The 26,307-nt window shown below is 44.5% G+C and overlaps 1 protein-coding gene across 1 annotated transcript in view; it reads left to right on the plus strand.

Annotated features, from left to right (window-relative positions):
• The first annotated feature begins 2,611 nt into the window (after positions 1-2,611).
• SYN2 (synapsin II) overlaps positions 2,612-26,307 on the plus strand; it is a 181,029-nt gene continuing 157,333 nt past the window's right edge. Inside the window, exon 1 of the mRNA XM_075550038.1 lies at positions 2,612-3,084. Coding sequence (XP_075406153.1) covers positions 2,711-3,084 — 374 coding nt within the window. The 5' untranslated portion in view covers positions 2,612-2,710. The remainder of the gene's footprint in view (positions 3,085-26,307) is intronic.

The following is a 26,307-nucleotide window of genomic DNA, read 5'->3' on the forward strand; positions in this document are numbered from 1 at the left end:
CTTATCTACACCAATGTACATGCTCCTCTCTAGCCAGATTTGTAGAACTGGGATCATGAAAGTGAGGGGGGGGGGAGGAAGCATGAAAGAGCTAGAGGAATGTTGTATATTTCATTGGTGCTATACTGCACCCCAGCTGACTCATTCCTTCCTTGTGACCCTTCTGAGAGGGGAAGTTCAATTGTCCGCAGATGAGCTTTGGGTCTCCACTCCTACCCTACTTGTTCATATTGAGATGATTGTTTGTTTTGGGTTTTCTAATGCTTGATACCTGATCCCGTTGACACCTGGTGATCACACAGGCTGGTGTGCTTCTGCCATGTGGGCTTTGTTGCTACCCTACTAGATGGCTGCTTATTTAACGTCAACTCGTTCAGAGCCCAGGCACTATATCTTTTAATAGCAGGCACCATCAGGTTTCTTCACATTTGCTTATGTACCCATTTTGTCTTCAGCAATCATGTTGGGCAAGTGAGCATCACTGAAGGCCAAGTTATTAGAACAGAGTTCTTGCATTGAGAGAGGGCTTGAGTAGAGGCCCAATGTCCATCTGCTACCTTAATACTTAACATAAAAATATATGTACATAGACCTATATTCCTATCGTTACATATGAATACATGTACATATATGCATGCCTATATTTATACCTGTATAAATGTCTTTTGCCTCCTAATTCTTTCCTCTATTTCCTTTTACTCTCCTTCTGTCTCACTATCATGTTTAATCTTCATTCAGTTCTCAGCAATTACTCTCAGCTACACTGCACTTGATCAATGCCCTACCAGCCATTCTATGCCCCCCTCAACATCAATTTTAGATCTCTTGTTGCTGCCTTGTTCCTGAGTTTGTTGCCCCCCCATGCCCCCCAAACTGTCAGTCCTCTTGTTTTCTCCTTGGGATTGCTTATCCTGCCTATCTTATATAGATGGACATAGAAAAAAGTTACTTGTCCCCTATTAGCAGTGGGGGGGGGGAAGAGGGGCAATTTGCCAGGAAACCTGACTCCGAGTTGTGTCTGCCATGTCGTGCTCCAATACCACCCCGAAAATAAGGATGTTTCATGAGAGGTGGAAACAGAGGTTCAGGGGTCACACAAGATTCAGGTGGAAGCAGTTCTGAACAGCAAAGCTCTTGAAGAAATGAACTTCTTGGTGCTACACGGGATACCCGCCAGTGCGCACAGGAAGCAAACTCAGGAGGGTTGCATGAGTCTTCGACATCCCACTTGGGGTACCTGCAAGGGCAGGGGGGCTTCAGCCTGTCCCACATTTCCTCTCTGGTCAGTAAGCAGGCACAGTGAAGCATACCACTGTCAGATGAGCCAAGCATGAAGTGCAGGAATCATAAAAAAAACCCCACATCCTCTTTCAAGACAGGGTGTTGAGATTTGGCTGGATCTGTTACATCCCACCCCAAAGTAGAGGCGACAGTCCCTGCTAGGATGGCCGGAGGCACCTGACTCCCTCAACTTGGAGTGGGGAGATGTCTCCTTTACTCGCCACATTAAGGACAGGGCAGCTCCTGGGTTTCCCCTCTCACCATCTGTATGTGCATGGGAGAGGGGCGGTAATCCCTTTCTCACCTGCTGTTGGGGGCATGGCTCTTTTCTCCTCCGCTTTAGGGAAGGAAGCAAGGAGATATTCTGTCGACCCAGGCAGAAATACAGGGATGTTATGACTCACAATTCACCCCGTGGCCGTTGGTTTTTAATACAGTGCCTGTGTGTGTATGTGACTGTGAGTATATGCGATGGCTCATATGTGTGATGGCTTATGTGTGTGTGATTTCTGGTGTGTGTGCAATGTGTGTATGTGTGTGTGATGACTCGTGTGTATGTCATAGCTCATATGTGTGTGATGGCTCCTGTGTGTGACTGTCTGTGTGTGAGATGGCTAGTATATTTGATGGCTTATTTGTGTGTGTGTGTGTGTGTGTGTGTGTGTGTGTGAGAGAGAGAGAGAGAGAGAGAGAGATGGCTAGTGTGTGTGTGATTTCTGGGATGTGTGTTGATTTGTGTGTATGTCATAGCTCATATGTGTGTGATGGCTCCTGTGTGTGACTGTGCTTGTGTGAGTGTGTGTGTATGTGTGTGAATGAGAGAGATGGCTCCTACGTGAGATGGTTTATGTGTGTGCGGTGGCTGGTGTGCGTGTGTGAGATGACTCGTGTGTGTGATGGCTCGCGCGCTCGTGAGTGTGTGCACGCGTGTGTGAGAGGGCTACTTGCACAGCAGGGAAGCTGACGCTTCTTTTCCCTCCGAAGCGGGCAGAGATGTTTCCTTCGCTTCTACCTCGGGGGGGAGGAGGCGGGTGGTGGTGGTGGTGAAGGGGAGTGGGGCTGTGAAATGGCGTTTTCTCTCCCACCCAAACGTTGTCAGGCCGTTCCGCTCTCTGTGCCCTCTCCGGGGGAGAGGACCCCGTCCCCAGCCCGCCGGCCCCCACATGGCTCTCAGAGGGCTGCAGGCGAGCCTAGGTGTGCAGCGCGCCCGCAGCGGGCGGAGGCGGGGCCAGCTCTGCGGCGCGGGGCGGGGCGATCCGTGGCGCCGCCCCCGCCCGCCCCCTCGCGCCGAACCCCGCGCCGCCCGGCCCGCCGGCCCAGTCCGCCGCGGCTGTCTGCTGGGCTCGAGCCGCGCGGAGCGCACCCCGCCGCCCCGGCCGCCCCTGGGTCTCGCCCTCCGCGCCGCTCGGCCCCGCGCCCCTCAAGCCAGATGATGAACTTCCTGCGGCGCCGGCTGTCGGACAGCAGCTTCATCGCCAACCTGCCCAATGGCTACATGACCGACCTGCAGCGGCCGGAGCCCCAGCAGCCGCCGCCCCCCGGCACGGGCGCGGCGGCCTCGGCCTCGACGCCCCCCGCCGCCTCGCCGGGCCCCGAGCGGAGGCCGCTGCCCGCGCCGCAGCCGCAGCCGCAGCCCGCGCCGCAGCCGGCCGCGGCGCCGTCGGTGGGCAGCAGCTTCTTCAGCTCGCTGTCGCAAGCCGTGAAGCAGACGGCCGCCTCGGCGGGCCTGGTGGACGCGCCCGCGCCCGCCGCCGCCAGGAAGGCCAAGGTGCTGCTGGTCGTCGACGAGCCGCACACCGACTGGTAGGTGCCGGCCGCCGCCCGCGCCCCGGGCCCCGAGAAGATGGCCCCGGGGTGCCGAGGCGGCGCTCCAGACGCACGCACGGAACGGAGGGTCCGCGGGCCCGCGGGGGGAGGTGGCGGGTGGCCGTGCGTGTCTGGGGGCGGGGGTGTAAAGGGTGGCCCGGGGTCACCTATTACCTGAGTTCCGCCAAGACAGACCAAGGAAAGAGTTAGTTCATGCAGCAGCGAAGGGTCTTGGGAAACCGAGTGGTGGGGTGTGTGTGGGGGGGGGGGGGCAGGGCGGCGGGGTCGGGGTGCTCACTTTCCAGCTCAGACACCAAAAGCAGAGGAGAAAGCGGCCCTGCAGAGGGGTCCTGGCCAATGGAGAGGATCCACTCTCCGAGATGCGGAGCAGCACGGCCGTGGGTGTTTTTGAGGGGAGGGCGCCGTGGTGTCTTTTCACCAGGACCTCTGAAGGCTGACAGCAAGCATTGACCTCAAGGTTGAGACAACGACATGTGGCTGCCCAAGTGGACCCAAGATTGCCCCCAGGAAACGTGGCTGAGGGCCGTGTCAGATTAATAAAATGTTTGTATTTTATGCAGCAGGGAGGGGCTTGTGAAAATTTTTTGATTTGTTTTTCTCTGTGTGTGTGTGTTTTCTGGGGGTGTTTTTTGTTTTTGTTTTTCCCCAGCTGCAAAGAAGATTGAGATAAAATACTCTGGATCATTCAAGGGGCACAAATAACATTTGCCTGAATGCAGTCAACAGGGAATTGCAGGAGTATTGCCCCCACCCTCACCCCCACACCTGATTTTCAGGGCATTTTTCCAACTTAAAATGGTGAAGGTGGTGGGTGGAAGGTGGAGGGTGGTGGTGGTGGTGGTGGTAAGGGTGCCACCTCTAGTCGTTGAGAGCATGAATGAGGTCCATTTAAAACAAATTAACTATTACGATCTATATTGTGTAGCAGGAAGTTGCCCTAGGGGTATTGGTGGTGGTGGTGGTGAAGAAGAGGAGGATGGGGAGGAAGGGGTAGAGGTAGAGGTGATGAAGGAGGAGTTGACTGGTGAATAGGCAAATCAATGGCTTGAAGAAATGAGCAGGAGCCGCATCCTGCTGCTTTTTCTTCAGTCATACACGGAAGAGGTTTGATTTTCTTCCTCTTAGGGGGTGAGGTCTGAGCGCCCCCTCCCAAGAGCTCTTTATTTTCATTTCCTCATTTGGCTCCTTCACTGTCAAGATCATTCTCTCATTGGGAGACCCTGGGACTGGGAGGGGTGGGGGCTGATGCCGGTGTGATGGCGTGGTGGAGACATCCGCCCACGGCCTGCCAATGTGGCCATTTTAATGGTCATTTGGGAGACTTGAGTGGCTGACCTTTTCTCATCCAGAGAGTAGAGTAGAAGATCCGAAGGGGCCTTTGCTGGGAAATGACAACGACACAAGGAAAACTGACTGTAGGCAGACCCTCTAACATTCCTTCAGTTCAGATCAACAAGTACTTCCTAAGGAGGAAGGAAAGACCACTGTAGGCACTCTCAACCTAGCACCCACTGTCATCTAAATGACGCTTTAGGGCAAAGTAGAACTGCTCTGGTGGGTTTCTGGGAGGGTCACTCTTGACCAGAGTAGAAAGCCTCTTCTTTCTCCAGTGGAGTGACTGGTGGGTTCAAACTGCTGACCTTGTGATTAGCAGCCCAACACTGAGCCCACTACGCCACCAGAGTTTCCTCAACATAATGAATTCTCACAAAACTGAAGCTTAGAAAAGGTAAGTGCAGAGTTCACAGTGAACAGCCGGTAAATGACAGAACCAGGATTTGAACTCTGGCCTTTCTGATTCCACTGTTGCCATTCCTCTGTTACATCGCCTCCCTGTTATTAGAAAGATTAATAACAAACTCCCCCTAGGTGCTGGGCAGTGTAGGGGCTTTAAGAAGATACTCTGGGAATCAATAAGGGATATATGAAACAACTAACCAAATGAGTATAAAATTATTTAGCCAGTGTTTCAGGCATTCAGATAAAGGAGTAATTAGTGACATGAGTCTGGGTTGTAGGGAGGTTCTTCAGGAAAATTGATTCTTGAAGAATGGCTGAGGAAAGGGAAGGAGCACAGGGAATGAGAGTGGTGCTTTATTTGTCTGTACTAGAAATCTGACCCTTTTGTGCCTTGTCCTGATTGCCTCTCCCTTTGAAGGTGTGTGTAGGGGGATCTAATCACCTGTTGAGGGGCTGCTGCCGTGAGGGAGATACTCATTTGTATGGGTACAAGGTGGCTACTGCAGATTTGTGTTCAGTTCTAAATGATTCAGTGGTATGAGCTTTGAAACTCTGGATAGTATTCTCTAGGAAGACTGCTAGGCATGAACTCAAGAATTTATTTTGCCCTGGAGACTTGCCTTCTAGAGGAAGTAATAGAAGCTTCTTTTCCTATGGGTTTTTTCCCAATGGTTTTCTGTTTTTCTCTGTAGCAATAACATTGATTTATTAAAACCGAGAGTCTAGTGCCTGACAACAGTTCTGTGTGTCTGTGCTTGATAACATTTCCCAGAAATGCATAGTTAGGTTCTTCCAACATGTATCTAAAACCTGCTAAACACATCCCAGTTAAATACTGATGACCAGTTTTATTGAAAGATCACTATGGGTTAAGAAGCAGGTGCCTCTGGATGACAGATACTGTGACTTAAAAAGGTGTTTTTTGTTCTGAAGGCTGGGCTGAATTTTAGATTAATTTGTTTCTCAGCTTAAGCTACCTACATAATATTCAACGATCAGGTGTAATAGCTGGCAATTTTGTCTTCCTGGTTCTTAAAGAGAAAATCAGAGGGTAGCCACAATTGGAATTTAAGAATATTGGTCTCATCTGAAATTAGTATGCTAAGGTAAAGACTAACAAGCATTTAAATAACTGGTCATTTAAAGAAGGACTCAAATAGGCTGCCTCTTGGAGCAGCCTTTTAAGACATGGCAGAGTATTTTGAATTTTCCTCTGTGTAGTTGTGGGCAATTAAATTGCAGTCCTTGGGTGCCACAAATGGCCAATCACTGGGCTGCTAATTGCAAGATTGGTAGTTCAAATCCACCTATGATTGCCTGGGAGGAAGAAAGGCCTGGTAATCTACTCCCAATGCACGAGCCATGGAAGCCCTATGGCACACAGCCCCCTGACACACAGGGCAAAGCTATGAGTCAGATTCTACCCAGTGACAACTGGTGATTATTTTGGAGGGAGGTGGAACCTGCTTAGATTGATGGAGACACGGGAGACTGTTCTCTGTTCTTTCTACTCTGAAATGAGCTTTCATGGGATGCCCCAGATCTTTAGATTGTAATTGCACAGTAAAGAATCGTTGAAAAATCCAGCTATGCCGTTAAAAGATGAACTCAAACTCATATAGTAATAATTGTTATGTGATTTAAAAAAATTACCTGAAAGTTCATGTCTTCTTGTAAAGTTCATACCTAAATTTGAAGTTCAGTTAAGACTTCACGTTAATGATCTTCATGCCTGAGTAAGCAACAGGCATCCGTGTGTGTATGCTGTTTTTTTTTCCTTCTAGGTATTTTAACTGAAGAGGTAGGTTTCTGCACCCAGCTGCCTCTGCCTCTGTTCCAGTGATGCATGAATGGCACCTGTTTTGGCTTCCTGTGGCCAAGTGAGCATTTTCATCCTGCCCCCCACCCCTTGTTCTTCTTGACATCACCACAGCACAAGCTTCCTTGGTCACCTAGAGGCAGTAGATGTTTACTGAGTACTTTCTCTGTGTAGGGTAGCTACACCAAGCAATAGGAGATGTCATATCTACCTTGTAGAAACCTACTGTCCAAGTGGATACCTAAAGCCAAATCCACTGCTAGTCCCTACTCATAGGTCCAGGTGGGGACGGACACACACACACACACACACACACACACACACACACACACACTTTCCCATAAAAACGAGCTCCTTTTATTCAAAATATGCTTCTTGGATCAGCAGCATTAAGTGTTGGTATCAACCAAGGGCTAGCTTTTTGAAAAAGACCAGTTGCCATTGAGTTGATTTTGATTCATGGCAACTGATGTGTGTCAGAGTAGAATGAATTGATTTTTTAAAAAGTAAATAACCAAGCCTTTCTTCTGAAGGGCTTTAGGTAGACTTGAAACCCCAACCTTTAGGTTGACAGGTGGGTGCTTTAGTCATTTGTGCTAGGGTATCTAGGAGCTTGTTAGAAACAGAATCTCAGGCCTCACTTCATTATCTGTTGAACCATAATTTGCAACATAGCAAGATCTCCAGGAGATCGATATACACATTAAATTTAAAATACACTGACCAAAAGTTATGTGATTAGTGCTGAAAGAGTGGCACCACCACCAACTACTGTCATTTATTCTGCAATTAAAGAGTCAATTTAGATTCACAGCAACCCGATGGGACAGAGAACTGCTCCTTACGGTTTCTGAGACTGACTCTTTCCAGGAGCAGATGCCCTCATCCCTCTCCCAGAGCAGCTCATGGGTTTGAACTGCCAACCTTAGCCCAGGACTTCTCCCATAAACCCACCAGGGATCCTTCGAGGATGTATTTGGCTCTTTACAAATCCCAATTCATCTTTACAGTAGCAGCGCATATAGGAAGTACTATAGAAGTTTAAATGGATAAGATATTGATGTGGGCTATGGAAAGCTTTATGGGAGAACGGAGATTTGAACTGAGCTTTTAATTAATTTGGATCTCAAGAGGTAGGGTTGATTCATCCGAGATAGTGGAAAGCATAAGGCAAATATAGTGGCAAAAAGGAGGGAGACAACTATTATGTGTTAGCATTATATAGCAGCACCTGGCTCTGTTGTCTGTTTCTTCTTCCTGGTCAGCCTTTGGACATTTCATTAAGGTTAAGGGACTTCAACGTATGAAATTTAGCTTGGATCAGTACTTATTAGTGACTCTAGAAAAATATGTATTGACTGGAACTTGGGGTGCAGGTCAAGTGAGGTTTGGGACTTTGCTAAATATCCTTATTTTTTACTAACAAGCTTTCTGATTCTGTTGCATTTCATTGCTTATTGCAGCAGTAACCTCAGCTTTAGATCACTAGATTTTACGGTTGGGAAATCATTGGAGTTACTTTACAATTGGGGAAATGAATGTGGAGAGAGGAGTTAATAACAGCTAGGTAATAACAGAACTAGAGCTAGAAACCAGAACTTCAGTCACTGTACTAAGCTTTTTTTGCATTATCTCACCCAAACCCTGGTATTTTCAGTCACCTCAAAAGCATGGACTGAAGAACTGAAACCTCTGTATTATGGTGTCCATGTGTCGGTGAGGAGTGCAGGAAGAACAAGCAAATTTGTTTTGGAAGGCACATACCTGGAATGCACCTTAAGAGTGAGGAGGATGACACGTAGTCTCAGATCCTTTAGGCATCGGGAGGGACTAGTCCCTGGAGGAGGACATTGTGGTTGGTAAAGCAGAGGGTCAATGAAAGAGGAAGACCCATAATGAGCTGGGTTGACACTGTGACTGCAACATTGACACAATGTTGTTGGCTACACTTGGCCTCAAACTTAGCAACAGTTGCAAGGATTGTGCCTTGCTGCCAGGCTGCCCAGTGTTTCATTCTGTTGTGGGGAGATAACATCCTTATGAATTGGAACTGACTTGGCAGCACCTACCACTATCACCACCACCACCACCTCCTCCTCCACCACCACCAACACCACCTCTACCATCACCACCATCACCACCTCCACCACCACCATCTCTACCACCGCCACCATCTCTACCACCACCATCACCTCTACCACCACCACTTCTACCACTACCACCACCACCTCCACCACCACCACCGTATCTGCCTTCTCATTGTCTTTCTGCTTTTCTCCCTTTTGTCTTTCTCCATCCCTGATTCTCAAAGAATCTCCCAGGGACAAATTAATAAGAGAAAGGGGACTAAAACTCACATTTTCTGATTCTTTCTAGGGTCTGATTCTACTTTTAGGTCATTATTTTAGTAGAGCTCTGAAAGTTATTCATTTCTTTTTAAGTTTACTATTTAAGTCTTTTTTTAAAGACCCATGTGCAGTAGGGGCTTAAAAAAAATAACCCCACATGAACCACACTACTACCACACTAGCAATTTCACTATTTTTATTAGTGTTATTGTTTTAGTATCAGCCAAAGCAAACCCATTACCACCGAGTCGATTCCAGTTCACAGGGGTCCTTTAGGACAGAGAACTGCCCCCTGGGGTTCCCGAAGCTGCCATCTTGATGGAAACAGACTCCCCCATCGTTTTCTTGTAGAGCGGCTGGCGCATTCAAACCTCCAACCGTTCAGTTAGCAGCCAAGTGCTTTAACCACTGCATCACCAAAGCTCCACTGCATCAACCTAGTCATTCTGAAATTGTGACAGTGAAGCACTAGTCTTACATTCTGTTAGAGGTGAAAACAAAGCTTGATTGAAAGGTAGAGAGAGGCATGAATCAGGAGACATCAGCACCCAGACAGTTGCTAAGAGTGGTGTTCCTAACGGCAAGGAGAGAGTGAGGTTTTTATTGGGTGGAGTTAAAAAGGACTCTGCTCACAGGTAGGAGGGGGTGCATGACAAGAAGTTACAGAGGGGTTGTTAAATTCCAGTTCTTAAACACGATCATTTCTACTTCACATTTTCGTTTCTACTTTTAAACCTCTGGGAATAGGTTGACTAAGGCATTCTTTTGGGAGCAAGCCATGCAAGCATTCTTGACAAACGATTTTAGCACACGATTCCTCGAAGAAGCTAAAATCTTGGTCTTCCTCCTTGTAGACTACAGGCAGTTCAACTTTTACAAGAAGCCGAATCGTCCCTTCAGAGCTGCAGGGCAGGGTGTTTATTCAGGCCAGCTGCAGTTTGATTAAAAGTGAACGTTCATTTTAGATCTGGGTCAACCATTTCAGTAATGCCACGTGCCTCCATTTGGACTCACTTACTCATGATGGAAGGAGCCTCTTAGAGGCCTGCCTGGTCATCACAATCCAACCCTCTGAGAAAGTTAATGGACCTGTGTTGGAATGGTGACTTTCCTTTCAGGGGCTCATTTGACTTCAATGCCCCTGTCTGCCTAAGATTGCTTACTGTGGGTGGGTGCCCAAGTTCAGCCCTGTAATGGCAGTGGCCTTTGAGGTATTGTGCTGCACTCCCTTCAAGAGAAAACAAAAAGTAAGTAATGAAAGTCTAAATAGAAGGTGTATCCAAACTGTACACCTTCCTCTAAAATTGTCTAAGCATAATGTCATTTTCGATGAAATTTTACATCCTAAATTAGGTTTCCATCGAACTCTTTCTGTGCACACTGTGCAGTGTCATGGGTTACACTTTTCGTCGTGTCAACCCTCTCATTATTTTCCCTCTCATTGGTGTAGCCATCAGTTTGGCTTCCCTCATCTTTGCTTTAGGATAAATATGAACCATTTTCTCATTTCCCACTACACCAATAAGTCTAGCTTTTAAAAAATAATTTGAGGTATTTTTTACAGTTAACTCCAATTTTATTTATACCTTCTCTAGCATCGCTGATGGGTAATGGTAGCTGGACATCAGTTAGTTTGCCTGCTGGCAGGACAGACGAGTCCATGGTCTGTGCAGGTGTTTAGCCCTGTGGAATGGATTCTTCCTTGAGTCTTTGGATTACTCCTTTCCCTCTTGCTCCAAATGAGAAGAGACCAATAGTTGTGTCTTAGATGTCTGCTTGAAAGCTTTTAAGACCCGAGATGCTACTTACTGAACTGGGATATAAGACATGTAGTTAATGAATTATGTTACGTTATTATGCCAGTTGACCAAGCTGTCCAATGAGACTATTGTCCTAACCTTCAAACTCAGTAAACCATTCCCACAAGGTGGCTGTGTCTAGGAAGAACCCATAATTGTACCCCTGTGTGTTTTATTATATTTATGAGTATACGAGGGTAAGTAAAAACACATTACTAATGTGCCAGCTGTACATAAGCAGGCTTATTCCAAACGAGATGTGTTTGAATAGGTTTCAGCAACCAGTGGATAGCTGCAGGCAAATTCTCTTAGTAACATATGTCTTATAGTCTCATTAGAGTGCCTTAAAAAGATGCCTTTTGTGCCATAGGATAAAATGATTTTGAGGTCAAGGCTAATATCATTAAAAACCAAAACTCAAGTGGACATTTTCCCAAATCATTGAAGCTTTCCAACATGTGTATGGAAATGGTGCCCCACATAAACCAATAGTATTTAGATGGATCGAGCTATTTAATTAAGGTTGGGAGGACCTCAAAGATGAATTAAAAGTAGAGAGGTCAGTTCTGAAGGTTATGGCACCTGTCTTTTGGGATTCCAAAATCTTGACAGATCTCCTCAAAGGATACAGGATAGTCACAGGGGCTTATTAGGAAGGAGTTTTCAGAAAGTGAAAACTGCAATGGCGGGAAACATCCAGGAAGGTTACACCAAGGATCCCCCACCCCCAATTATGAAATGCACTAACTGGTTCATTAGTAGGGGGAGGGTTGTGTTATTTTAATATTCTCTATTTTATCTGTCAGGGCTTATATCTATGACAATGGCTACATGGAAGCCACAGCAAATTGACGATTAAAGAGTTTATGAAAGAAGTCAACAAATTATAATGCATGAGAAACGTTCGGGGTTGAGTTATTTATCAAGACATGTTACAAAGTTCTTTCAGGTGTGCTAATAAATGCCCAAAGGGACATGAAACTCTTCTGGAAGCCTTAACCCAAAGGCATTCAGCTGAAGCCCTGTGGGTCAGCAAACCCAGCTCCTTAAATTAAGTGCCCAGAGGCACCACTTCAGTAAGCCTCAGCTGAAGGCACTCAGGTCCACTTGGTGGTTAGCAAGCCCAGTTTCCCCATTTAAGCACCCAGAGGCACCCCACCAGCTTCCTGCACAGTCACTCAGCTTTACTTGCTCCCTGGATTGAGAAGTCCACCACTCTAGTCCATGCTCTGGCTCCTGGTTCTACTGTGGCTCCTCTGATGCTATAGCTGTCTTCTCGATCCAGGAGGTGCAGTGTGCAGGCATCTCGGGTGCAGAAGATACACTGCATCCTTGGCTCTTGCTCCTAATGTGATCTGTCCTCCCGCTTCCCGAGGGCTCATTTTGTAAACAGCAGGATGGCATTCCAGGGACACCTGCTCGCAGCTATTCACAGGTGAATCCTATCAGTGTTTTTCCCCACCTCACTGGACCCACACGAGAAGTTTAGTGGGAGTTAGAGACTTTCTTTGGCTAGCAGAGCCACCTTAAATAATTCACTTCCCTGGTAGTTGTAAGGGCTGTACTGTGAGCATTTCATTGGAAATTCTTACCTCATCTACCTTATAGCCCTCATCTTGTCCCTTCAGACCTCATTTTCTTCCCTGAACTAAAAGGAACACTTTGAGAGTGCCCCTCCCCCCACCCTAAGGATGCTGAAGCTGCCATTTTGACAGGGTGTGCATCAAGAAGCTCCAAAGATAGGTGTGGTGATCTGCTTCCATTAAGATTACAGCCAAGAAACCCCCACCCCCACAGCACAGCTCTACTCCACCCCCATAGCACGGGCTACCAAGATTCGAGTGGACTTGACGGCGGCTACGAACAGCATAGCTCAGTGCAACTGAGTCTATCACAAGCCAGGTGCTAGGGAGGTAAAGATGAATTGGACATAAGCCTTGTCTACTGCTTCCAGTTCAAATAGTGGCAAGTACAGGCACTTGAACAGAATTTTAATATAGTAGGATAAGTATGCACAAGGTGTGTGGGAACACAGAGATGGGTTATTCCGGGGGATGAAGATGTTTGTTCAATAAGATGGTGTCACTGTGTATCCTTAAGTAAACCTGAGTGCTTCTTTGGACTCTTTTCCTATAGAATTGTCCCAGAAGAGAATGGGAATAAATATTATCTAAGATCCTTTTCAGCATGACATCATTTCTGTGGTACAGTTTTTGTGCTGTTTTCATTCATAAACTTTAGCTCCCTGTGATTTTCTCTATGCAGCATCACTCGTAAATTTTGGCAAGAAGAGAGATATATCAATAAATAATATCTCCTCGAATGAAAGGTTCACCTTTCTCCTTCAGTGTTTCTTTTTTACACTATTGCTACCGTTTAGTCTCTGGGGAAAAGGGACCAGTACCTGCTGGTGTGCCCTCTTGGGGCTTGCAGTTGGTTCCTCTTCCTCCAATAGGACTAAGAACATACACCTATATTGAACGGCTGGCTAACAGGATTGCCTTCTTCATCCCTACCATGTGCACCAGACTTTATAGCTTATACAACGTATTCATATGCATTAGCTCACATATGCACAATGATCCTGAGCAGTAGGAAGGTATTCCTATTTCATAGATGCATAAAAGGATTTTTAAAAATTCTCATTTCCTAGATGAATTAACAGACACAGGAATATGAAGGCACTTGTTTCAAGATTATGGGGCTATTAAGCAGAGGTGTCAGGATCTAATGTAGATTATTGACAAATTTGCCAACAGATAAATTAGGAGATGAATTCTTTTTCATATAAAAATATTTGTTTTTGGCAAAGTGGTTTGCCATAGGATTCATTTACATAGTAATCACCCCACTGCTTTTGAGATTACTCAACTTAAAAAGTTGATATGCCACATCATTAAAAATTAGTTTATTTTTAATGGTTTCACTGATACATAATTCAGACATCATACATTGCAATAGTTGTGCAGCTACCACCACAATCATTTTGGGGACATTTCTTCTTGTTTGTACTTGTTAGCTTCTCATTTCCCACCAGCACCCCCAGCCATGTCCCTTTTAATCTATTAATCCAGCTGCTGTCTCAATGATTTACCTAATCTGGGTTTCATATATGGCAAGAAAACATCCATAAATCAAGACAAAACACAAATGGCCCTATAACAACAACAGAATGGAACAGAAAAACCTCAATTGAAAACAAAGCAGAAAGCAAGGAAATTGGAGCAATTATAGATTGGATCACGAATGAGACCAATGACAATGATGCACGTGCATTCTGAAGATCACAATCTGTGCATGGGGTGAAAGTGTGGTGAAACGCAGTGTCTTCAGGATTGAGAGCTGCACTTTGGCTGTGTGTGTGTGCTTAGTAACATGCATACTCTGTGTGTATCTCTAAATATGGTGTGAAGCCTTTTCCTGAATGCTTGTTGGGTGGCACTGTCAATTTTAGCTTCCTACATAGATTCGTTTGAGTGCTGGAAGCTAAGTATCACTCTGTAGAAAAGAAGAGGATGATCAAGAAGATGTTTCTGTGGTGAAGGTACCATTTCTCTCCAGCAGGAACATGTAGCTTATAGGAGAGCAGGTTCCCCAAGGAGAGGATAAGGTTGGCACACACAACAAAAACCTTAACGCTATGAATTCTCTTGGCGGTATGGCCAGGAGTTGGGGTTGCTGGATACTGTCGAGTCAATTCTGACTCACAGGGACACTTCAGGCTGATACAACTGTCCCACCAGGCCTTCTTGACTGTATATGATCAATGGGTTTGACCCGCACACCTTTCAGTGAGCAGTGGAGCACTTAACCATTGCACTGCTGGGGCTTCTTAGAGCCAGCATAGGAGGATGCCTACTGGCCTTGGTATTTATCACCCAACGGCCGTCATTTCCAAAAACGACATCAGTGTGCAGTAAGACTGTAAGACAGATTAACACTATATTCAGTGACTCCTTTTCTCAACATAATAATCTTATCTTCCTCACTACATGGTGTGTTCTTTGAGGACAGTCTAAGTGTTTTCATCATTTTTGTATCCAGCAGAGGGCCAAACACTTAGAGGTCAGTAAATGGACATGCTATCAGGAGAGACCAGTCCCTGGAGAAGGACATCATGCTCGGTCGAGGGGTAGCTAAAAAAAGTAACACATCCCGCAAAGTGGATCAACACAGTGGCTGCCATATGGGCTCCAATGTAACAATTAATGAGGATGGTGCAGGATTGGGTACCGTGTTGTCCACGAGGTTGCTATGACAACACCCAACAACAGTAACAACAAATCTTTGTCAAACCAAGTTGAGCAGAGAGAGAGATTCAGAGAAGGAGAAAAAAGTTAGGAGGAACAAGGGAGAGAACTGTTCTAGGATTAGAGGTGTATCTCATGATGTCAGAAGTTATTCTCGTTCACTTTAAATATAAGCTTTAGAATGCTTTTGCTCTTTCTTTTAAAAAATCATTTTATTAGGGGCTCATGCAACTCTTATCACAATCCATACATACATCAATTGTGTAAAGCACATTTATACATTCATTGCCCTCATCATTCTCAAAACATTTGCTCTTCACCTAAGCCCCTGGCATCAGCTCCTCATTTCCCCCTCCATCCCCGCTCCCCACTCCCATGTGAACCCTTGATAATTTATAAATTATTATTTTGTCATATTTTGCACTGCCAACATCTTAATTACTAATTTTCACCTACTGGAGCTTATAATTGTTTATACAGAGTTAGCTCTGGGTAAGAGACTGAACCAGACAGCCCAGGATGGGGGTGTCTGTGTCCAGAGCAGCTGTGGGCAGAGCAGGGACCGGCTGGCATAGCACTGGGGACAGTTTCTCTTTCCTAGGCTACATGGGAATTTGGCTCTACTGGTGGAAAAAATCCACCCAGCCCACTGTTTCTCTTTGGTGAAAGTTCATTTGGGGTACTGCTTTGCCCACCCTCATCGAAGATCTGTGTGCCTTCTTCTGCACAGTTGTTAAGGCCATCCAAAGAGCTTCCTTATTGTTTTCAACTGTGAAGTGGGAGTGAAGAATGATTTAAATGGCCAATCTTAAGGCCTCTTCAAAACACCCACAAACAGTATTTTTGTGTATTAAGAAGAGGGAAAACACAAACATGCGACCCTTAAATGACTGTAAGCAAATATGAAAGCGGGATAGCGTCTGGGACAGCTACACCAGGATTATGACTGAAAAGGCCAACGGGAACTGCAAACCCTCATGACCTGTTGTCTGTTGGTTTACCGCGCTTTGACTTCCCCCTCCCTTTCTTGATAGCCAGGACAAAGGACTTAGAATCGACAGGATGTGGGAGGCCCCTGGGGTTTTGGTTATCGTTACCTAAAAAGCTTTCATTCTCTTGTGTTTTTGTCAGGATGATTATTGATCATCTTTAAAACACAATTCACTTATTTACTGTTCAGTTTAGCCCGTTTTTAGCTCATCCTTCATTCTTTTACTTTATGCTAGAAACGACAATCCCAGCGGACTTCAAAACATCTGTGGAAACATCCATTCCCTTTCACTCCATTTGTCCAGGCACGCTGTGAACCTCCCCTACATGCAAACTTGCTAAGCTCTCACAGCTGCTCATCAGTGTTGTAAAATCAGGTTCTGTTTGTCTCATCTCCTCACCGTTGGCAATGCTAAGATGCTTTTGAGGACAAAGGTGGCAACTTGTATTTCTGTTGTCCTAACCATTGGTGTGCCAAAGAAGGCTTTCAGGAATTATTTGTTGAATAAATGACTAGTGAAAAAACCACAAAATACAAATGATGAGCTAAAATAACTCATTTCTTTGTAGATATAAGCAAATGACAAATACCTTAAATGAAACCATTAGTCAAGACGTAGGGCATATTAAAATCTGTATATAAATGGTGAAGGGCGCTAACAGCCTTAATTATTGTAGGACATAGGCTTTAAGGTCAGACACACTTCCCCTCTGCCTCTCTTTGATCCATCTTTCTCTGATATGCATCTTTCTCTGGGTTAAATGTTGGCTTGTTATCTGCAAGGTCGGGTTCGAGCCCATCAGATGAGGAAGAAAAGGAGGGAACCTGCCCCCATAGAGATTTAGAGCCTTGGAAAACCCAAAGGAGCAAGTTCTGGTCTGCCTCCTAGTTTCGCTGTGCGTTGGAGTGGAGTGGATGGCAGTGGGCTGTGCTTCTGTTTTTTGATGTGCGTGAGCTCTCCATGCTTGCTTTTTCTGAAGAACAGCTGTTGTACTCTCTGCTCTTTGCTTGTTCCGCACTGTGCTGCCTTCCCTCACGTAACCCCAGTCTTTCTGAGGCTGAAGGGTCTGTTCATCCTTTTTTTCTTCCAACTTAAGACCATTTTTCCATTCCAGTCCTCCTAAGCCCAGCTATAATCAATCCCCTTTCCAGGCTCTAAATCGCGTAGGTTTTCTCCATTTAAAGTATCAAACAACATTATACAACAATTTCAGCCTGACTTAATCCTGCACAAAGACACCTGGGCTTTGTGTGATGAAATTGAGATCTCCCTTCTAATACAAGGTCAGCCATTGGGACCCACTAAGTGCTCCGAGGGAGAAAGATGCGGTTTCCACCCCCATAAGCATTTCTAGCCTTGAAAACCTTAGACAGGGTGACTCCGAGTTTGGATCGACCTGACAGCAGAACATGGATTCTGTGGTGTGGGCGTGAATCATTGGACAGTCTCACAATTCATACTAATGGCAACACAACTAAAGATTGTTTGTTTTATGCCTCTATGTTCCAGGGAGGAACCTTGGTAGTTGAGTGGTTAGGTGTTGGACTGCTAACTTCAAGGTCAGAAGTTTGAAACCACCAGCGACTTCTTGGGAGAAAGATGGGGTGTTCTATCCCCATAAACAATTACAGTCTCAGAAACCCACAGGGGCAGTTCTGCAATGTCCTACCTAGGTCACTATGAGTTGGGATCGACTTGATGGCAGTTAGGTTTTGTTTTGTTTTGTTTGCCCCTGTGCGGTGACTTTAGGGATATAAATGATTTTTTTTTTTCACTTTTGCCCTGTCTCCTCTGGTGCATAGCTGATAGTGAGAAATTAAGAAATTAACATCTACAAACGCATCTCATTAACATTTGAACTATCACATGAAAGGACACTAACAAAAGATCGATCAGTTAATCAATCAGCAGATTTCTATTAGTGATAGTGTTACAGTTGCCACAATGGCTGCCAAACCAGTGAAATACTTGGACTCACATAATTCTAGGATAGAAGCTTTCTGTTTTAAAGGACACTCCCAATTGTTGCAGTGACCAGAGGTTGTACCTGGTGTCCAGGAAGCTAGTAGACAGCACAATTCATATGGACTGCCCCAGAAACATCATGCCCTTCTGATCAGAGCCTCCGTGTATCTCAGCATGTGGAAAATAACTTTTACGACTTAACTTAGAAAGGGGACCTCAGTTTCATCACACGAAGCCCCAAACTCTTTGTACAGGATCAATTCAGGTTGAAATTACCGTACAAAGTTCTCTTAAATGGAGAAATAGATAAGAAGTAAATATCCCTGGGAAAGGGATTATAGTTGTGCTTAGGAGGATTGGAATGGAAAAGACCATAGACGAACCAGAGAGCACACAATAGGAGAAGTTCTACTGTGAGCAGTTTCCCCTCCCCGCCCACTCCCCACCTCCCAAGCTCTTTGGGTAGAGAGGACAGCGCTTCCTTGTACATATCACTTTGTGTCATGGTTGAGGCCCTTAAATGGGACCCTACTGCTGCCAGTCTCTCCCTGGCCTGGTAGGCCCACTGAGAGGACTGAGCTTATGTTCTGTGGGCCCCACTTGGTTTATAGCTGAGAATACTATGAGAACAGTCTTTCCTAGCTAGTTTATACCCCCAGCCTAAGTGACTAATTATATCCTTTTAACCCTGCTAACAAACATCCTACTACCTTACGCCCCCTTGACTTTCTGGTGGGTGAATGGGGGTAGGGGTGGGGAGGGACGGGTAGCACAGAATTGTCTTTTTAACCTTGCTAACAAACATCAGGCCGTAACAGGGAATGGTTTATTTGGAGGCCTCAAGATGCCAGCAGGGAGAGGGAGGAAGAAAACCATAGCTGCCTGGCTTGTCTTGATTTTTGTAGAATTCCCACAGAATTTCGAGGGAAACAAAATTAGGATAGGATATTGGACCAGGTGATCTCCTCTCCTAGAAATTACGCCTCACCTAGGACAGGAAACCCAATGGGGCAGTGCTACTCAGTCTACAGGGTCCCTCTCCGTCAGAATCAACCCACCCGCAGCACCACCACCACCACCCACAATGTGGAAAGATCAGTGCTGACACTTCAAACATCTAGATTCAAATCTTGATTCTATCAACTAGTTGTTTTGCATCATTATGAAATATGACTCTTTAAAACCTTGCTTTCTGTTTCCAAAATTAGGAATCTTGACTAAATTGTCTATTTTCAGAGACCTTTTTAACAGTTGACTTCTCAAGTTTGGGTTAACAGTATCAAGAAGGGTTTGGAGAAGGAAAAAAAAAATCACTGTGAGCTGGAGAAGTATAGAGAAGTGTTTCGTGGAAGGGGTAGATGGGAGCGGGGCTTGATGACGGGTGAGATTTAGATTAGTGCAACAGGAGAGGGACTTTCCGATCAAATGAAGAGAAAGAGCAGACGCCTTAGCAGCAGCAGGAAAGATGGTTAGAGGAGATTTAGGCTCAAAATTCACTGCTCATGAGTTGGTTCTGAGTCATAGAAATCATATAAAATAAAAAGAAAAAAGAAATCACATAAGACAGAGTAGAACTGTCCCATTGGGTTTCCAAGGCAGTACATCTTTAATGGAGCACAAAGCCTCATCTTTCTTCCCCTCAGTGGCTCATGGGTTTGAACTGTGGACCTTGTCATTAGTTGCTAAATGCATAACCTAGTATGCCACCAGGCTTCTGTAGATGTAGGCTAGTTGTAATAAAACAACTCAGGATGGGGGAGGGAGAGTCGTTCGGATAGTGGGAGAAATAATGGTCATAATACCTAAGTGTGGAGCACTTAACGTATTCTAAGTAAATGTAAAATACACAATCAAACTGCAATCAATGCCTTTGGAAGCAGAGGCCAGAAAATCAAACAAAATACAGCATTGGGCAGATCTGTTGCAAAGGACCTCTTTAAAGTGTTAACAAGCAAAGATGTCACTTGGAGGACTAAGGTGTCACCTTACAAGCATTGGAGAGCTGGCTAATGAATAGGGAAGACTGAGGAATAATGATACATTTGAATCATGGTGTTGAATATTGGATATATCATGGATATTGAATATATCCTGGATTTCCAGGAGAATAAACAAATCCATCTTGGAAGAAGCACTGTTAAAATGCTCCTTCTAGGATTACATGACTTCGTCTCAAGTGCGTTTTTCTTTCTTTTTGTGGAAGGATGATGTTTATTATTTTTTTCTTTTTTAACTCATTGTATTATGGGTTTGTACAATGCTTATCACAATCCATCTATCCATCCATTGTGTTAAGCACATTTGTGCATATGCGTTTTTCTTCTTAAAACTGTTTATTGTGAATTAGGCAAAGGTTTACTCAGCAGATAGTCAATTCTACATTTAACAATTTATACACATTTTGTTTCAACGCATCCATTTCAATACCTTCACAGTATTATCACTTTTCCTGCTTCCTCCCTGTGTTTCCTGTTTCCATCACTCCTTTTCCCTAACCCTCTGAATGTTTTCCTGGGGCAAATGTTGCCCTGTTGACCTTAAAGGGTTGAGTTATTCTAACAAGGGGGTGAGTCCAGGGCCATTGCCTTACCCATCTCTATCCAATCAGTAAGCTTCGTCTCTTTCATGATTTTGAATTTTGTTCCACATCTCCCACTCTCTATCCAGGACCTCCTAATAGAATTCTTTTCAGAGTAGTGGGCAGCAGCTCCCGTACCTTAGGCACCTTATTGAGGATCAGTCCCTGGAGAAAGATGGCATCCTTAATGTGCCAGCAAAAAAGAGGAAGTGGTCAGTGAGACCAACTGGCAGAGTAGCTACAGCAGTGGGATAACACAATCACATTTGTGAGGATGGCACCGGACCAGGCGACATTGTGCTGTTACACATTGCGTAGCTATTCGTTGAAACCAACTGAACAGTGACTAATGAGAACAGCAGCAAGTAGATGTGTTAATTCATTTAACTAGATTGTGAAATAGATTGCTCTTATTAAGTTTATTATACAGATAAGCAAAGTTTAAGCTCACAGCAAATCTGGGATTTGAATCCAGGTAAGCTTGCTCCAAAATTTATGTCTGTAGTCACCATTTCATAATCCCTGGATCCCAGTGTTTTCAATTTCTTGCCCCTAAACATCTCTTTTCCTTTCCTCAATGTCAAAGACGAAATACTTAACCGTGGGCAATTCCTTGTTCTCTCTGAACTTCAGTTTCTTCATCTATAAAGAAGAAGTTGTAAATACTCCAAAGGAGTCTCATAAAAATCAATTGAAATAAAGCCTGAAAATGTCTTAACACAGTGACTGGCACCTGAGAAATGTTCAAGAAATATTTTATCATAATAAGCAGATTTCCATAGCAGCTTTAAGACAACTTACGATGTGCGTATTTATAGGCCTCTTCATGTCAAGTATAATAATTTGAAAAGATTTCCATGACAATGTAGAGAATTTTGAAAAATAGAGGAAACCTTGATGAGTGTTTTTCATTTTGGTTACAGTAGTTTGTTTGCACATAATTTAGAAAACATTCATTACAGGTGTTTTAAAAACAGTCTCCAAGGAAGACATGTTTTGAGTTGGCTTATTTGTAGAAACTGCTTTGAGCACTATCACATATTGTCTCGTTTAATCCTCTCTGCAATGGGATTTGCAGGGCAGTCATGAATATTATTTTCATCTGAAGGAATTAGGATCAAGGGGATTAGGCTGGTCATCCAGGCTCACAAAGCCAGGCAGTGATAGAACATAAATGTGTATTTCTACAGACTTCTGAGGGAGTCTTAGAGGTGCTAAACGAAATTATGAAGCATTTAGTCAATCTAACCAGAGAGGTATATGAAGTGGGCCAGAATTTCAGTTCTCCTAGGCCAGTGCTTCTCCACCTTCCTCATGCCGCGGCCCTTTCATACAGTTCCTCATGTGGTGCTGACCCCCCCAACCATCAAATTATTTTCATTGCTCTGTCATCACTGTCATTTTGTTACTGTTATGAATCGGGCGACCCCTGTGAAATGGTTCTTCGACCGCCCCCCACTCCCCAAAGGGGTCACTACTCCCAGGTTGAGAACCGCTGTCCTAGGCATTTCCAAGCGATTTAGTTTTTTGGTACTTCTGTGATAGCTTGGGGTTCACTTGCAGAATCTTCTAGATAATGACAGAAAGCCAATGAATGACAGTAAAAGTACCCTGGTGTTCTGGAGAGCATAAGGGATTTGGGGTCAGAAAATCTGGGTTTAATTCAGACCGTATGCAAATGGTCATGCCTCTTCTCAGAACCTCAATTTCCTCACCCTTAAAATCAGAGTAACAATGGCTGCATTATTACTGTGAGGTCAAATGAGACAATGTCCATGAGAGAGCCTTGAAATTGTAGCAGACTCTACAGACTTAAGCATAGGTGGGCTGACATCAAAGCAGCTGGTGGGTTGAAGATGGATATGAAGAAGAGTTCCCGTTTAATTCTCGAAGCATTGTCACTGGCCATTTTTCTAGTTACTCAGAGTAAGCATGGGGGAGAAAGCAGGTTTGGATCGGGATTGCGGATCCTGGTCAGAACTGTGGAGGTCCCTGCTGTTCCATGTTCTCTGTGCCCAGGGACGCTTCTCATCTTCTGTCCACACACAAATGTGCTATCACCTGGGACCCGTTGCAGAGGGGAACACATTTTCTGAAATAAAATTGGGACATGATGTCTAATTATCCAGCATAAGAAATAGTCTGGGGCATTTTAGATGCTAAATTGTGAGACATTTAGGGAATTTTCATGGAGACCAAAAAACTGGAAATCCACAGGTTTTGGGCAAATGTAGGCCAAATTGTTGGCAGATCTGCTTTTCTCCTTTATTTTTCAGCAATGTGAGTGAATCTTGACTCAACTATGAGTTGTTAATGATTATTGGCAATTCCTGTTGCGATTTTGCATTGACTGGAGAACCACCATAAAGCATACAAGCTTTGCCAACCCTAAGGAAGCTCTGGTGGTGCTGTGGGTTAAATGTTGAGCTGCTACTGACAAGGTTAGTAGTTTGAACCCCCAGCTGCTCTGTGGGAGAAAGATGAGGCTGCCTGCTGCCATAAGATTTTGTTGTCATTGTAGGTGCAGTCAAGTGGGTTCCGACTTCCAGCAACCGGATGCACAACAGAAGGAAGCACGGCCCCGTTTCCGCCACCCTCACCATTGTTCTTACATTGCAGTCCATCGTTGCCGCCACTGTGTCGGTCCATCTTTCTCTGCCCCTCTGCTTTCCAAGCATGATGTTCTCCAGGGACTGGTTTCTCCTGTTAACATGTCCATAGTCTGTGAGACGGAGTCTCACCATCCTTGCCTCTCGGAGCATTCCGGCTGTCCTTCTTCCAAGACAGATCTGCAGTCCACAGTACTCTCAATCTGTGTCACCAACACCATAGTTCAAATGCATCTATTTTTCTTCAATTATTCAATATAAGAATTCAATTTTCTTCCTTATTCAATATCCAAATATTTCACGGTCTTGGAAATCTTACTCAAGGTCACTGGGGATTGGAATGGACATGAAGGTAATGATTTTAGCTTTTGGATTAGAGCCATAATGGACACCAAGATTGGGTGAAAAGGAGAGTCCATTTTTAGGGCTACCAGTCTACATGAAGCATGTGCTCTGGAAGAATTGTCTCACAGCAACAATACAGCGTCCGCTGAAAGAAGGAACAGGGAGGTATATTGAGGGAGGGGGATGGTCTCGCTAGGAAGACGTCCAAATTCACAGAGTGAATGAAGATGGATGTTCCACGGGACAATGAAGAAAAATTCATTTTTTGGACAGTTGGAGGAACTAAAAGTTACAAAATCATAATTGTACAAAAGACAATGAGGAGAGAAATATGGGCTCTCTGAAAGTGGGACTTTGGTAGAGATAGGTGGATATGACACATGAGGTAGGGTGACATGGTTGGTTAAAGGTACATGTCCTTCTGTTTATCACTAGATGTCACTAGACGGTGACAGTGCAGGTTGTCCTGGGGACCTGTTAGTCAAATTGCTTCCTAAACATGTGCTTCTGGGGGCCTTTTGTGAAGCTTCAGTGATAATGCTTTGCATCAAGATTCTTCAGGTGGGAAAACAAAATACCCTTCTGTCACATCTTACATCTGTGTGGCCATCGTGGCAAGACCCTCTGACAATACATGGTGCTCTGCTGTACCTGCCAGGGCTCAGGGAAAAGGATGTCTTCCTTAGGGCATTCTAGGAAGCTTCACAGTTTGTGGGAAATGGAACTGATACTGGACTCCTTTCAATGAACTTTTTGAAGTCTGTGTGTGGTTAGGTCAGCATCAAGAATGAACTGCTTTTAGAAAAAGTAGCTTTTAAAATTCAACACTGATATTAAACTCAAGTCAGGACTTTAAAACGGAGGTGAGGCTCTGCTTTCAGACTATTCATATACACCAAGCACCTCTGATTTTAAGCTCTCATTCAGAATTAACTGCAGCTGACTTGGGTTTGGTGGAGAAATGCACTCAGCTATCACTCTCTGGAAATGAACGGTAGTCTTTATAATTCTACAATAAGGTCCCGTATTTAAGTAAAGCATTATAATTCTTAGATACTTAGAGTTGCTTTGTATCATCTTTAAGTGCCACCTTGACCTTGAACGGAAAATTGGTATCAATTCCTGCTTTGATTAGTAAACCCAGGCTCAGAGAGATTTGGGTTTGTTTAGTTGAAATAAAACAGAACTGCATCAAAAATAGAAATTCTTACCCTGCGCCTTTTTACCTTTCTCCGTTCCCTTTCTCTCTAGGCAGCTAAATTCCTTTCTGAGCTCGGCATTAGTCAATTGATGGTGCTCTTGCACATGAACACCAAGATTGGATTTTTTAAAAAATTGCCTTCACAGTCTGTGACAGGTGCTGCGTAGGTTGATTGAAAAATAACTTAAAGATGGTCTCCGTTTCCTGTGTGTTTTTGTTAATGCTTAGAACTCTGTCGTGGCTTCGGATACTTCCAGTGCCTCTTTGAGTTGTCAGAAAGGAGGCTTTCACTCCAGAGCGCAATTCCTTTAGAGCTTCTTGTTTTTCTTTGTGGCTGGGGATTGATTTCTTAGAGAACTGGTGTCCTGGCTATGCATTGGGCTGCGAACTGCAAAGTCAGCAGTCAGGACCTACCAGTTGCTCAGAGGGGCGTAGAGGGGGGCAGGGAGGAGAGAGAGACACTAGCTCAGGGTGGCATCCGCCTTGAGTTCCCATTACCTCCTCTCCCCGCAAAAAGAAAAAAGTCTGATCTATTGTGTCCTTTTCCTCTCTTTTCTCTTACATAGAGTGTCTCTCCTCCTGCCCCTAACACACACACCCAACTTAACTGCAGCTGGACGCTCATCATTATCTGGAAGATTCTGAGAGTCAAAGGGCAGTGAATGTGGGGTAGGGAAAGGTCCTGAAGCTCCTGTTCCTTCAGTTCCCAGAGCATCCTGGGGATACTCTGCTGCTCCACCCACATCCCAGGACCTCAGCTTTCTCCAGATCCTTTAGGAGCACAGAGCTAGGAAAGACTCCCAAAGAAATTCTCCAATGAGTTGATTTGATTTTTCTCAGAGTTCGATCTTAGAGATGAGCCCGTGGTTTATTTTCAATGATCCATTACCTGTCCCCTTCTTGGAGGTATTTATTTTAAGGTTTCTTATAGCTTTTACTCATCCTATCATGCATGATTCAATTAGAACTGGGAGGATCAGACTGAGTACAAGGCACACTATCTTGGCTTCAAGCTTGTGGCCCAGTGGAGAAGGAAGGTAGGCATTTAAACAAAGGATGTAGGTAAAGAAATTTTAAATAGAAAACATTTTTCTCATAATTTCACCAAAGAAGCAGAACAGCTGTCTTCACTTTTTTTTCATATTTTCTTTTAATATTGGCCCCAATGCAAATCTGTTCCTACATAATTGTAACTGTAGTCTAGCTATACTTTCATATTTTGGCTTTTCTGCTTGTCAATCATTTTATGTGTTGTTACATCATCCTAATGATTACATTTTTTTCATGACTGATATCCCGTGATTTAGTCAGTTATATTTCTATTGATTTCTAATTTTTCTCCATTATACACAGGTCAGCCATAGTCATTACTAGTTTTTAGGAGGCAAAACACTTGATCAACGATTATGATGCTTTATGTAGCAATACTGCTTTATTGCTTTCTAAAATTGTATAACCATTTTAACTTCACATGCCTCTCGTGACATTAATTTTTAAAATATTAATATAAGGTATTTGTTTATAAATATGTTTTGTGAAACATCTGTTCTTGT

The sequence above is a fragment of the Tenrec ecaudatus genome, chromosome 5 (genome assembly GCF_050624435.1).
Source record: "Tenrec ecaudatus isolate mTenEca1 chromosome 5, mTenEca1.hap1, whole genome shotgun sequence".
Taxonomy (NCBI): domain Eukaryota; kingdom Metazoa; phylum Chordata; class Mammalia; order Afrosoricida; family Tenrecidae; genus Tenrec; species Tenrec ecaudatus.